This window comes from Dermacentor variabilis, chromosome 7 (assembly GCF_050947875.1).
Source record: "Dermacentor variabilis isolate Ectoservices chromosome 7, ASM5094787v1, whole genome shotgun sequence".
In the NCBI taxonomy this organism is placed as follows: Eukaryota; Metazoa; Arthropoda; class Arachnida; order Ixodida; family Ixodidae; genus Dermacentor; species Dermacentor variabilis.
Window position 1 is genome coordinate 153,725,224 of NC_134574.1, and position 14,127 is coordinate 153,739,350.

General features: G+C 43.6%; 1 protein-coding gene across 1 annotated transcript; it reads right to left on the reverse strand.

Annotated features, from left to right (window-relative positions):
- Positions 1-7,403: 7,403 nt before the first annotated feature.
- Positions 7,404-13,866, reverse strand: LOC142588192 (uncharacterized). The gene is made up of 6 exons (XM_075699715.1): positions 11,953-13,866; positions 11,796-11,864; positions 11,549-11,663; positions 10,837-11,106; positions 10,033-10,168; positions 7,404-7,813 (listed from the first exon to the last, which is right to left on the reverse strand). The coding sequence occupies exons 1-4, from the start codon at positions 12,298-12,300 to the stop codon at positions 11,048-11,050; spliced, it is 591 nt and encodes a 196-aa protein (XP_075555830.1). The 5' UTR covers positions 12,301-13,866; the 3' UTR covers positions 7,404-7,813; positions 10,033-10,168; positions 10,837-11,047.
- Positions 13,867-14,127: the final 261 nt, after the last annotated feature.

The following is a 14,127-nucleotide window of genomic DNA, read 5'->3' on the forward strand; positions in this document are numbered from 1 at the left end:
CGATTGTGCTTCTAAATTAGCATCAACAAGCAATAAGGTATGCAACAGAGATTACAAAAGAACATTTATAACTCGGAACCACTTTTAGAGGCCAAGAACTGAGCAAGCACATGCTAAATGGAAAAGATACTTATATTTTTCATTCTAACATTGTACTTTACAACAAAAGATTAAATGCAACCAATTTCATTCAGGTCGGTCCAGAGGTTGTCTCATAAAATCATTTCTGTGTCTTACATATACTATTAGGATAGGCGGCATCAAAATTGGGCCCGAGCTACAGGTTCCACTTAAGTACAGTAGACTACTACTGCCAAGTCAAGCAGTCAAGCACTGGTTTTCATCAAACACCGCACAAGACTTGTGCTATAGCGGCACTCATACTTGAATGAAACATAATGATGTGAAACTGATGGAGAAATGCAAGCATATGCTTCTTGTTGCCGATGGGTTCACTAGTGTGTGTGACTGTAGATGCTGTAAAGTGTTTATCACTGTACATATATCAAAATCATCACCCAGCACTTGCAGTAGCATGTCATGCGGACACCCAGGCTAACATCTCCAGCATATCATTAAAGCTTGTCTCTCCTTCTCTCTCTCTCTGCTCAAAGCAAACAGAAGTGGCTCACAAAGCAGCCTTCCGAGGTCTCCAATCTGAATGAAATCAGTGTCACAACATAATCATTGTCATCCAAGTCCTGTGCAAACTTCAACTCCCCCCCCACTTTCAAAAAAAGAAACCTGTTTGTTGTTTTGCACTAAGCGGTTCAGGGGAGCAATATTGTCATTTTAGTCACAGCTCTAAAATTAAATGCAGAGGATGCGCTGGTTTCATGTTGTAAATAGCTACTGAGGAACAAATGTGTCCTAAACTCTCAATATTCTTGTAAGTATGAGCACATGTGTCACAATAAATGTAATCATGATTAGGTGCACCAGCTTTTAAGAGCACATTCACAAGTAGTAAAGCTTAATTTTTCTAATCAACATGCTAGGTGGAATGTGCATGCACACACTGGCAACAATATTTTGCAGTACACTTCTCTACTCTTGACAAAGAATGTAGCACACAAGACTTTTGGGTCAAGGTGGTTCTTTGGTGCCTGGTAATCGCAGTTAGGCAGTTAACGGCAGTCCACTGTTCCTTCACATGAGAAAAACGCAAGCAGCGTTATCCCAATGACAGTATTGCCTCAGTTATGGGGCATAATGTAAGAAGGTAGGACAGCCGAGGAATGGGCAGAAAGGCGTGGATCCAGGAGGTTTATCCAGACATCCTGAAGCCCCTCTGAATTTTTTGTCAAGGAAATGCCAATCCTGACACACCAGTTACACTTAACTGCAATTTATGCCTTACCAGGTTGGTTGGTTGGTTGGTTGGTTGATTTATGCCTAATGAAATAACGTCACAACAGCTGCACAAGTTCAAGTTGACATTCGTACGCCGACATAGCTCTGGCCCTATGACGTCACAGTAGGCTGTCATTGTACAGGTGGTGGCAACATAGGCTACTCTTGTCATTCTCTATCATGACGTACTGTATGTCACAATGAACATGTAAACTAGGTGATGTTATTGTTTTCGTTTATGCTGCAGAACGTGACTCAGATAGGTTTTAAGAATATGTTGGAAAAGTTATATCGCATTGTGAATTCATCATTCTATGCTTGTCTTGGTCATTGCACCTCCCTGCCTAATGCACAGCAGGTAGGAACTTTGTCCAGTGGTTCACCCCATTTATTCCTGCCACCTCCATCAATTAAACATGCACTGATATGAGAAATAAATCATTATGCCACATAATTAAAATATGAAGGGAGCATAATAGGTGGAAGTACAGAGAGCCAGGGGAGAGAAGGAAGACTATTGACAATAACCAACAGTATTTATTACAGTGACTATTCACGCAACTTACACAGTGATATATCACCTCCTAAGCAAGCGCAGCTTATGAGCGCATGCAATCGGCCATTGAGCTGATTAATGTAAATAGAACGAGGTTACAGAAATTTGCAGGTCATTTGCAGGCCCAAACTTCATTCACGGGCCAGTGTCGAGGCATTTCTTTAAAGTGGACACACAATTTCCCTTAGCTGTTCCCGCCTCCCAGGCGCATTCGCAAATATCTGACAAGAGCCTGCGCCACAGCCATGCACTTCCCCTCACAAGGTGCGCGACCGGCAGGTACCTGTTACACGAGAGAAAAACGTTATTGAATAAGTGGCTTGGTTCTCTGAAATCTGACAGGTATTGAGAGCTGGTTGATCTACAGCGACTCCCCCCCTCCCTTTCGTCCGAATTATGGACTAACTAGCCATTCAGAATTCTTGCTAATAGAATGTACAGCTGCATTGTTGGAGACTGAGAATTACTGAACTTGTTTGAGACCGTACTCGCGAATAAGAAAAACTAAAAAAAAAAACTCCATAATTTTCCTCACTCCGAAAAGCTGTGTCAATTGTGAAAGTTTTTTGTGAAATTAAAGACCATCATTATCACGAACAATGCCCCCCCTCCCTTTCGAGACAACCCCCCTCTATCCGTCCCTGGGCAGAAAGGAAGGCGGACAGAGGGAGGGAAAGGGGACAGAGCTGGGTGTGTGGGCCACTGTCTCGCACCAAGTGGCCTAGAGCACGAGCAAGTCCTTGATTGGGGCGTTGATCCAGCTGGTTCAGGTCCTGCAGTGTTGAGATTGGCTCTTCAAGCAGGAGAGGAACAGGATGTGCAGACGGCAGTGGACACCTCTGCACAAGCGAAACAACATGGCCGACATGCTCAGTCCGACAAAATTCAGAGTTCAGAGCGTGTCACTCCTGTCTTGAGCAATGAAATGAAGCAGTGTGCTGCAGAGCTGAAAAGGCTTGGCCTAACCGCAGCTGGTAGCTGACTCGAGGCAAACTGCAAGATTGGATTGCGTACTTATGCAGCCACTACTGTGCGTAGTACCAGCTCTCATCTTAACTGTTTAAGTGCCGACCAAAAATCCAAAAATCCAATCCGAAAATAACATTTTCTTTTTTGCACACCTGTAGATAGCAAGTTTCCCAGCGATTCCAAATATATTTAGAACACTGGGGTAGTAAATTCCCAACTTTCCATTAATTCGAATTGGCGGGACCGGCGAAATCGATTGAATTATCCGGAGGGTCAAATTAAACAATATGCAAGAAAAGCACCGAAACACACTGCTGCTTCATCTGGCAGTATTTGCTCTATTTTAACGCACCCCCTAATTACACACATGCCCAATTTCTATGTGACCGAAGTAGAAAACCAGCATACGAACGATATTACCGCGCCTGCACAAAGTAGAAATTTTAACACTTACCCGACTTTTTAGAGAGAAAAATTGTTGCACACAGGCTGCCGGTTTCGTATAACAAGCTTCGCCACGCGTTTTTTTTTTTTTTTTTTGTCAGCTCCACCGCAATACTTACTTGTTATGCGGTAAAGCATACAACCATTGCAAAGGCGACTTTGGGTTTGTGTCCGATTGCACCACGCAGGCGATCTTCCGCCTTTTTTTTTTTTTCTTAAGGAGAAATGTGCGCGTTAGAATCGGGTAAAAAACTGTTATCAGACATGCTGAGCAATCTTCCTCAGGCGGGCCGAAAACAGGTGTTTTCGACGAGGGATGGCGCATGTTCAACACCTTCACCGTTCCCTAAGCTCCGTCGGGACAGACGCTGCCACTGAAGGGGTCGCTATCGAGGTCACTATAGGGGTGTGGCTCGTGCATGCTGACTGGTCAAGTTCGAATTATGCGGCGAAGGCCAATTTTAGGATCGAAATAATGAGGGTTCGTGCCCACAGAAATGCACGGGTGCCGGCCAGGATCAAACTAACCAAAGAAACCTAATTAACCGGAGTCTAATTAACGAAAGTCTCCTGTAACAAGAACCATGCAGGTTGACCAGAAGCTCCAGGGATGGTAGGAGCTCAATTCCATCGCAATCACTTGATGCTACAGGTACGATTTACAGCAAACATTTGTTGAAAAAGTCTTGCAAATGCGAAATGTCAATGCATTTGAAGAGTGACTATGGAGGATTAGAATGGTTCCTTGCTTGACTAGTTGGTTCACTGCAACTTATGTGACAGTGCGAAAAAAGAAAGGAACGGACAACGACGGAGACTGAGTGAAAAGAGTGCTGTTACATAAGTTGCAAGGATAAAAATGTTGCTTTCGTATGATAGATCTCAAAACACAGTAGGAGGCAAAGTCTCAGAAGTGCATCTGTGCAATATTTGTGAAACATTTGTGCCTAAACCTTGCCCCTTAATCCCAGTAGTCATACTCAAACCTACGTTTATTTTCTCTGCACATGGTTGGATTGCTCTAGACATGAATTGGCACATTTTGTAAGTGCTCAATTCCACGCGATTTTAATCTCGAAAGTAATATGCCCTGCAACATGAAACAGCACTGCAAGGAGAAAAGCATTTTGAAAGTAGCAGGAGGAAATATTGGTGCCCCGACACCCTTTAGAACCGCTCCCTGCGAGTCACTGCAATGCACACTAATTGGCTTTTCTCGGATTGGCCCTCTGGACACCCTCTGGACACCCTCTTAACTCTCTGAGCTCTGAATCACCAAGTGCTTCCTCATTGTAGCAGATGTTTTACAGACCCACTACATGTTAGAGTGGGGCCTTTGCTCTTGCAACTTCTTGAGCTTGGTGGACTGCGACCCGACTGAACGGCAACCACATGCATGCAGTATTGAAGCGACGCGACAAGCAGACCTCACCACGCTGTCACAGCATGAGGTAACCACATGGATGCGACATTGCGAAAAAAAGTAGCGACAGATTTGCATTGTTGTACGAATAAATACAATCAAACATCTGTAAAATAATTGCAAACGTGCCACAAGACCAGCATTTTAACCAATACAGTAGAACCTCGTTGATACGTTCCCGTTAAGCACATTTTCCCGGCACCATCATTTGCAATTAACTTAACTAAAACTAAAAAGTTTTGTGTATGAATGAACTTATACTTTGCAACTTACTTTTCTTGCTTTACCTAGCAACAAGCTAACAGCACACCAGCAGCGCCAGATGCATGCGTCATGTGCCAGACACACCACCGAAGCCAGCAAGGCAGGTTGCACATATGAAGTTCACCTGTGGCGAGCAGTCTCTTTTGGATGTAGCGTGTTTGTTGGGTTCCCAGTGTATTCCCCCTTGTGTTCCTTCTGAACTTCAACACAGCCCCACTGCACTATTGGACTACGGCAAGGTGAGAAATTTTGTTTGACAGTCTGTGACGCATTTCAAGCAATTTTGGCTTTTACAGCACGGAAGCAGGACTTGTGACGCAGTTAGCGAAAAACAGCTCGGCCGTCCTGGCGTAGTTAATTTTAGTTAATGACTCGTGCTGGGAGATGTTTGCGATGCTTTCTACGAGTCCCAACATTATTTTAACTTTTTCCAGTAGTTTATGGGCATGCTCGCCGCACCCTGCTTTGTGACACAGTTTCGTTTCGCGCGTGTACCGAATCTTACTGGAACAACTTTTGGCGCTTTCTCTGAACTCGAACATTATTGTAATTTTGTTACTTTTTGGAATTTCGACGCACGCTCACTGCACCTGATGTTGTGAAACAGTTAGCGAAAAGCAGCTAGGTCGTGGTGAGAAAGTTTGGCGTGTACTGAATCTTGCTGGGACAAGTTCGTGATGCATTCTCTGACTCCCAACATTATCGTAATTTTGTTACTTATTGGGATACTTTCGAGGAACACTAACCGCACCTGGCATTGTGAATAGCTAGCGAAAAGCAGCTTGGTTGTGGTAAGAAAGTGTGGTGTGTACTGAATCTCAGTGGGGCAAGTTTGTGACACTTTTTCTGGCCCCGCAACAACATATACCTTCTTTCGGTACTCACGCTTTCGAAGACGCGACGAGCGATTGCCAGGAGTGATAACAGTGGAGTGTGTTGCTTGCGCCAGCAGAACGCGCAACAGATAATGCCGAGGAGCTCAAAAACGAAGAACTTGAAAATTCTGTCTTCTGAACGACTGAAAACAGGCTTTGCACCTACGCATTTGTCTTGAGTGCGAGCAGACAGAATTCTGCCAGCGTCTAGCATGGTCTGGCTGGGAGCCTGTGCTGTGGCCACTTTTGTGTGTGTAGCTTACCTTATCATCACATCGGCTGAGGCCAAGTTGTTTTGGAAACGAGCAGTCACCCGTGTATTTGTGCTCTTAAAGTGCAGAAAATAACGAGCGGGAATGAGGAATGATTGCAAATCAGATGTTTTCATATTTTGTGGTGTTATTTGAGATGAGTCAAGTATTTTCTACGCCATGTGCAAGTAGAGGCAAATTGCTTTCGTTTGTAATGTTGCCCATTAACGACTTTTGCACACTTCGCCTCTACGCATACTATTCTTAAAAGGTCTAAACACCAAAAAGAAAATATGCTTGCAATTTTTTTCAGCTGATGCCATCCGGTGGAGCTTCATACGAGAACTACTACTGCTTACTTGGTGCCACAACGTTGGATAAACGCACAAAAAGCCCGGAACGAGCATTTACATAGAGTAAGATAAACACTTCCTCATTTAGAACATGTCTTGCATCTGCCTTATGAAATTGCATGAGGCACAGATTCGATGGAGGCTAGTGAAGATCACGCACAATCATTTGTACTAAATAAAACGATTATGTGCTAAGAACTCGCGTAACTGAGCAGCACAAGCAAAAAAAAAAAATAAACTAGAAAGAAAGAAAGGAAGAAAAATTTTAAAAATGCTGCGCTAAATAGCACAGCCGGCGCAAGGCATGCTAGCTGGTGTTCAAAACGCATACGCTCGAAACCAAAACCGGAAGATGTTCATCAACCCCATCCACTTGGTGCTCTAGAGTCAATTCGGCTGCTGGGCTCTATGTGAATGGCCGCTCTTGTTGAATGTCTTTATGCTATCACTGTGGAAAACCAGTAACAAGAGTGAATTCAGATCGAAGCGGGCGAACTGGTTACTACCATGTTGTGCAATCGCTCGGTAACCTGCGAAAGCTGCGCGCGAACTTCCTGGCGACAGGTGAATTTTTCTGGCTGGCCAGAAATCGGCAGTGTGGGACAAGCAACAGACCGCCCTTCGCGACAAAAACCTGTCACTCATCACCATCACTCGAAAATTGCGTGCATGTGGTTGCACCTTTAGCCTAGCACAGCAGCCACGAGCACTCGACTTGTCTTTTAAGAACCTTTGCCCACAAGCCGTGACTGTTGTACTACGGTGTACCATATGTAAATGAACCTGTGTTTGTTGGCTATCTGGCTTTGGAACCTTCTGTGTGCCCTGTCAGAGTCGACGAACCTAGTCATACGATATTTTGTGAGCTGCAAAGTGGAAGTGCATCCTGCAAACCCATCCAGGCATATGACACGGACTCCGACACCCCAAGTCAATGACTGCGCTAAGCTCGCATTCTCTCTAAGCCCCTTACATAACAACATAACAGTCACAACAACAACATAACAACCTCAGCCATAAGACAGAACAAATGTTACCATAGGCAATGCTCGTGATTGGACTTTGTGTGAACTGTGCACCACTCAATGACTTAATTGTTACTTTCCACCTTTTCAAACACTACTATGCACACACTTCCATGAACAGCCAGGCAGCTGGAAAAGACCGAAATTACTGAATGTGGTAACTGAATGCGGAACAATCTCCAAGCAGTTGAGGACTGACCTTGACATAGCGCAAGGTTTAGCACAGGTATCCATGGCAGGCGTCTTCTCCATTCACCAGCAAGTTTAGCAGCATGCTGTCTTTGTTCTAGAGCCGCGAGCCTGAAATAAAGAAAGGATGTTGTAAAGACGCGAGGAAAGAGGGGAGACAGAGGGGCTAAATTTTTTTTAAAGATGGCATATATGGGGTGATCATATTTAAGTAGTTCGAAATTTTTAAAAATCACCTGTGGCAGATAGCATAATTCTTGTGTCAAGGGCCCATGTAATTTGCCACAAACTTTGGAAATTAATATCTCAAAACTGGTGTCATTCTGAAAATTCATTCGAAATGGACATGCCTTGCCATCTCGCTGGCTACAATTCGTGAATTGCAATATTTGCCATAAAGTAACTAATTAAGAAATTTATGAATTTTCTGACCAGCTGAATATGTGGTTAGATTCCTCATGCAAGTATGTCTGCCTCTCTAAATAATCCAGCTTAGGGACTAGAATTATGTTATATGCAACAGACGATCTGTAAAAGATTTGAAAACTCACATGATCACTACACACATATATATTATCATCCGGTCATCAGGGCTTAGAAGGAATTTTTATTGTGACCCTCCCTCCCTCCCTCCCTCCCTCCCTCCCTCTCTCTCTCTCCCTCTCTCTCTCTCTCTCTCTCTCTCTCTCTCTCTCTGTGTTGCTGGTTTATAAATTCTAACATTTTTAAAGATGGCCTGTAGCAGATGGCATGACTTTAGTCCTTAAGCTGGGTTATTGAAAGAGATGGATATGTTTCTTGCAGGAGAAATTGAAACACATATTCAACTAATTAAAGCAATCACTAAATAACTTCATGATTAATTCACAGCGCATATTGTAATTTATACATTGCTGGTGAGTTTGTAAGGCATATCCATTTAGGATGAACTTTCAGGATGACACCAATTTCGAGACATTCATTGCCAAAGTGTGCAACAAATTACATGAGCCTTCCAATTACTTTTGTGCTTCAGTGCTTTATAGAGTGTTTTGTTAAAGAAGTAAGTGGAACAGCAGTGCATTTTTAGCGCTAGTTGGATGGCACATATCTCGGAACCTCTGCCATCTTCAAAATTATTTCCAAGTGGTTATACAAATTTTAAATTGCAATATGTGCCCTAGAGTAACTAATTAAGAAGTTAACTAGTGAACTTTCATCAATTAATTGACACTTTCAATTTCTCGAGGAAGAAACATCCGCCTCTTTGCATAATCCACCTCAATGACTAGAATTATGCTATCTGCCACAGGTGATTTTTAAAAATTGCATTAAAATTTTAAAATTATCACCTTGTATATATGTTGCAGGTTTTTTTACTCGGCCCGGCATTGGATAAATTTTGAAGCATATTTTTTTGTCATTGGAGAGCAGCACATAGCAAGTGGGCCGTACCCAGTTACCCAAGTTGGCATCAAAGAGGTTCATCGAAGAGGTTCATGTGGTTCGAAGAGGTTCATGTGGTACATACCACATGGCAAACACTCAGTGATTCGAGTTAATCCAATGGTTGGTTTTAGACCGTTTTGTCGCCACATCAGTTCAATGCCATACCCATCACATCATGGACTACCCAGTGACCTAAGTTGATGTGGAAACAGACATGCAGCCTGACCGACAGGAAGAAGCATAATCCCCTAAAAGTGTGTGAAGTTCCCAAACAATGCTACTCGCATTAAAAATTTAGCTTATGTTGTCTTGTGTTGTGCATTGATTTTAGCACTAATTTACAGTTTCCTTGGTGCTGCATACTTATTGAATAACAATCCATAATACAGTTACATGTCACTTATACAGTTACATGTCATTTTCAGTAAGAGCACTAGGTTAATCACAGGCCATCTATTGTAGGTGAGCGACAGGAATTTATTTGTGCCTTTTGTAGCATGCCACACATCAAAGTAGTGAAGAATCTCTGGACATTGGAGCAAGATGTGTTTCTTAATGCTCGAGTGGCAGTCTGTTGTCAATGAGCTCACAGTCGTGCCTTGCTCAAAGAAATCTGAGACCTCTTACAAGGCCCTCTTTTTTCCATTTGGGAGCTCTCGCCAGTACTTCTTCACTATTCAAAACAGGAATGCACCAACAACATTGCTGGTATGTATATACACAAAAAAATTTTTTGGCAAGGAACAGTTTACTAAAGTGAAAAAAGAAAGGTCCCCCTCTTTACTGCAATGAGTCACTGAGCTGTTCAGGTTGCATGCCATACTTTAGTTGGCAAAGGTGAATCTTGCTTCCATAATAAGGCTGGGTAAGAATAAATCGTAACTGCTTCTTGCTTGATTTACCTCCTCCACTTGAAGTTGCTCCGTGTGTGAGGAACTTAGCAATGTGACCTGCCGCATCACAGTGACCATCTCCATAAAGCTGCAGGGTCGTATCATTGACCCGTGTCAGCAGTGATCCCTGGTGCTCATCCCAGACCTGTAAAGAATTCGCCTTGGTAATCATTGTGCTTCTCACTTATTCAAAACATAACAATGTGACTTGGGACGAGCACATAAACTGACGCTCAAACGAATAGAAAATTGGGCATGTTTGTGTTGATGCATGGTAGCAGGCAGCTCGAACAACGATGACAAAGAACTACACAGGATAAGCATTGAACTTCAGCTATAGTTTGTTTGCAGAAAACACTTGTTTAAATACAAACCAAAAATACATGAATCCATCTATCACATGACAAAACAACAGGAAAAAGGAAGGCAAACCTCGATGATAACACAGACTTAAATATATAACGAGACTTGTATGCGCACACAAAGTACATCAGATCGTGACAGGCTAGTCAGCCGAATTTACACAGACTTGGACTTGCCATAGTTCTACTCAGCTGGGCCCCCTCACTCGGGACTGTAGGACTCGTCAAAACAAGTGTTATGCAAGTGTAGGAGCGCAGTTGCAGCAGTGACACCGTTGACATCCGAACTTGATAGCTAGTTGAAATTCATTCTATGTGAAAAACTATGCAAATCCTTGGAAATTCTCTAATGAAGTTACTTTGCTTTCGAAAAGTTTACGCGCTGGTCTTTAGTGTGCATCACCAGTTTTGAGCATGGGTTCTTATGCTGTACAATGTGAAATCTACTCACTGATCAGCAAATGTTGCACTCAAGGTACGAGTCGAGTTGTATGGCTCATGCCTCGTGTCATGCCTGTCATCTTTGCATGCTACCAGCGGGGCATTATGTGAGATGAGAAAGCTGGCCTCCTCTCTAGATGTCTGTCCTCGTTGCTTGGCTCCTTCAGCTCTTTGCACCATAATGCCTCTTGACCAGAGCTGACATCATGTGCTTCCTTCTCCTATAAAACCTGCGTTCCCTTTTCCTTTGTTTTCTTCATTGTTGTGTTAACTTGAACTCCTGCAATAAAATCATGTTGCAAAACGCTAATCAAGAGATCATTAAAAGTGAGAATGATTTTAAACATTACTGTAAATAGGAATAAAATTGCCTGTGATCAAAGTAAAGGTGTCGTAAAAGTAGGCGCTTATGCCAATAAAATATACCAGTGATTAAGTAACACAACAGTTACATGAAATACACTTGCTTCATTAACCTGACCAATCACAATGGCATTACACTTTTGCCATTTCTGTGATACTCCTCGGTTCTTTTCTCGTCAGCAACAACAAATACAAAAAAAAATACTGCATCTCGTGAATTAATATTTAGTGTAGATGTGCACATAACAGCATGGATAAATGCAAAAAGAAGGTAAGAAAAGAAAAAGAGAGAAAGGATATTGTATATGGTAGCCTGATAAGCCCAGTTCGGAAAGTGCGATTATCACAAGCCCACTCACCAATGCTAGTGCCGCGCAGACGAACTTGCGCATATTTAGCATATCGAAAGCTACTTCCACTTTTTCCGGCAGTACTCGACGAAAGGCTTGCCTGTGTCCCCACGTCACGGGTCGCCTAAAAATAACCAACAACTTGTGAAGCTGCGCGTCAGGCGCGCATCCAATTTATGCAGAGACTTCTGTCAGTGCAGTTTCCGAGCGCCAGCGCCAGAAATAGCCAGTTTTCGCACACTTTACGTAACTGTACCTCGGTCACGTCGCTCTGGTTGGAGGTGTCGGTCATCGAATCGCTGGTTTCCATTTCGGCAAGTTCAGCCTGAAAACAAAAGCACCTTGATGTCACAGCTGCACGTATTTGCACATTTATAGGCCTTTCCTTATTGAAAACCAAATGCCGCACTCACCGCAGCTTTATCATCCTGTAACGGTTCTTGTATTTCGGGCACGACCGACGGAACAGCGCGACGGGAAAGCAGTGCTCGGAAAGGCACTCCACACGACTTGCTCACGTTACCATTGCATTCGTAATCCTCTGGGCGAAAGTGCAGCGAGCATACTACGAAATTTTTCGGCTTTTTACCATCCCACTGTCGCAGAGGGACGGCACTTAGCCACTTCGAACGCAGGGGTTCACTTCTTGGCACACTGTGGTAAGTCACGTTGGATTCGCCGCTGCAACTGCTCTTGGCCAAGCGGCCTGGACCATTCCTGGGACCGTTTGGACATCCCGCGACATCACATGGACGTGGCATTCTCTGCTGTTTGCAGCATAGAACAAAGAACAGTTTCTGCGAGTTTCGCGAGCCGGATAAACCAGCTGCGCAACACTATGCGATAACGAAACCACTGAAACGCGAGAGTGTCAAGGGGGCAAAGAGTAACGTCAATCATATGTATATATTTTTTTTCTAAGAATCAAACAGAAGTAGCAAGAAGCATTTTATTCTGTCATATAATGCAATTCATTGATCTTTTCATTATGATTGGTTGAGTACCACAGTAAAAATTATAATAAATTGCTACGTAGTCATCGGGCTATATTATAGCACATCAGGCTATTACTAAAACTCTCTTATTCGAAATAATATTTTGACGCCTAAGATGAGTGCCGCTATGATTGGTTAAAAATGTATGGTGTGATTTACGAATTAAAGCGTTTTTCCTCTCCCTCTCAAGCACTGTGAAAAAGGATATGACACGAAAATGTATTTCTAAACGTTATATTACAGTACTATAAACGTTCTTGTAACCATGGGAATGTCGCATTACATACCGAACTGACAGCCGCCTCGCGGGAACTGTAAAGGTAACGTGAATCAACCACCATAGTCGTAATAGTGTTATAGCCTCAGAGATTTAAGCGCGCGCCAGCCGAGCAGGCTTGGCATATCACGCTTGACAACATTGGTCCCTTGATGCCGCGAAAATTCGAGTGGAGGGTAACTCTCATTTTGCGTATAGGTTTTGCCTAGGTTTCGCGTGATCAAATCGCGGTCATTGCACAAGCCAGTTGGCTGTGTTGTCCGTCAGTTGGTGCATGTTGTACGTCAGATGCTGTGGAGATGCTGTGGAGATACTGTGGAGATACTGTGGAGATACTGTGTATAGGTGTTCTGTGCTGTGGATACGAGTGTATACGTAATCTGTGGTGAATTCGTCTTGCCGTTTGCATAGCGCGTCGACAAAGGAAACCCGCTGGAAGAAAAGAAGTTGCTTATTGCATTCGGCGTATAACATTTTGACCTTTATTTGGCACTTTGACCTACCTGATTCTTGGCCAGTCCTCCAGGGTGGGTACGTGCCAGTATATCACAACGATCTGCATATACATACAAGTGCTGTAGCCCACGCTGGCCACTCGGTGTAGTGGTTACCGCTTGTCCGGTGCCTGGCTGATGCTCGCCCACGGAGTCGTGAAATTGCGGCGCTCAACGTTGCTTACTTCATGGTTGCGCGCTGCCGCAAAGACTGGACCTTTGATTTCTATTAGTGGAAATTGTCTGTGTCGGCCCCGGAGTACATTGGCAAATCTGGCATTGTCGCGATGCTGACTGCATAGTGGTCGGCGCTATTCCTGGTTGGGCTGGAGGAGCCGCCATGTTCGGCGTTGTCGAAAAAGGAAACATTGGCTACGGTCGAAGGGGGAGTCGCCATTATCGATGTGCCAAACATATATCCTTTTGACGGCCAGTAAAAGCACTAGTCCATGGGACATCCGAATGATGTCCTGGACGTCTCAGATATCCTATTAAGAATGTCCCAATTAAGGATATCGCACATGGATCTGTTTCGGATATGCTACCATGCATGTCCCAAAGTTCTCCCACATGGACCCCCCCCCCCCTTTTTTTTTTGACAAACGCATGAATAAATTTGTCTTCCAATTAGGCTCTGTCTTCGAGTTCCCTCGTAAAGAAATATCCTTTCTCGCACGTCCAAATTACAATCCGAAACTATATATAAATAATGTCTGGAGTTTTCTGACGCAATTTACCTTGAAAACTTCAGTTTGTTCACTCAATAAGGCACTTGCGCGTGGCGGAAGGCCTGGAAATATGAGTAGTATGCTGCGCTTCCGC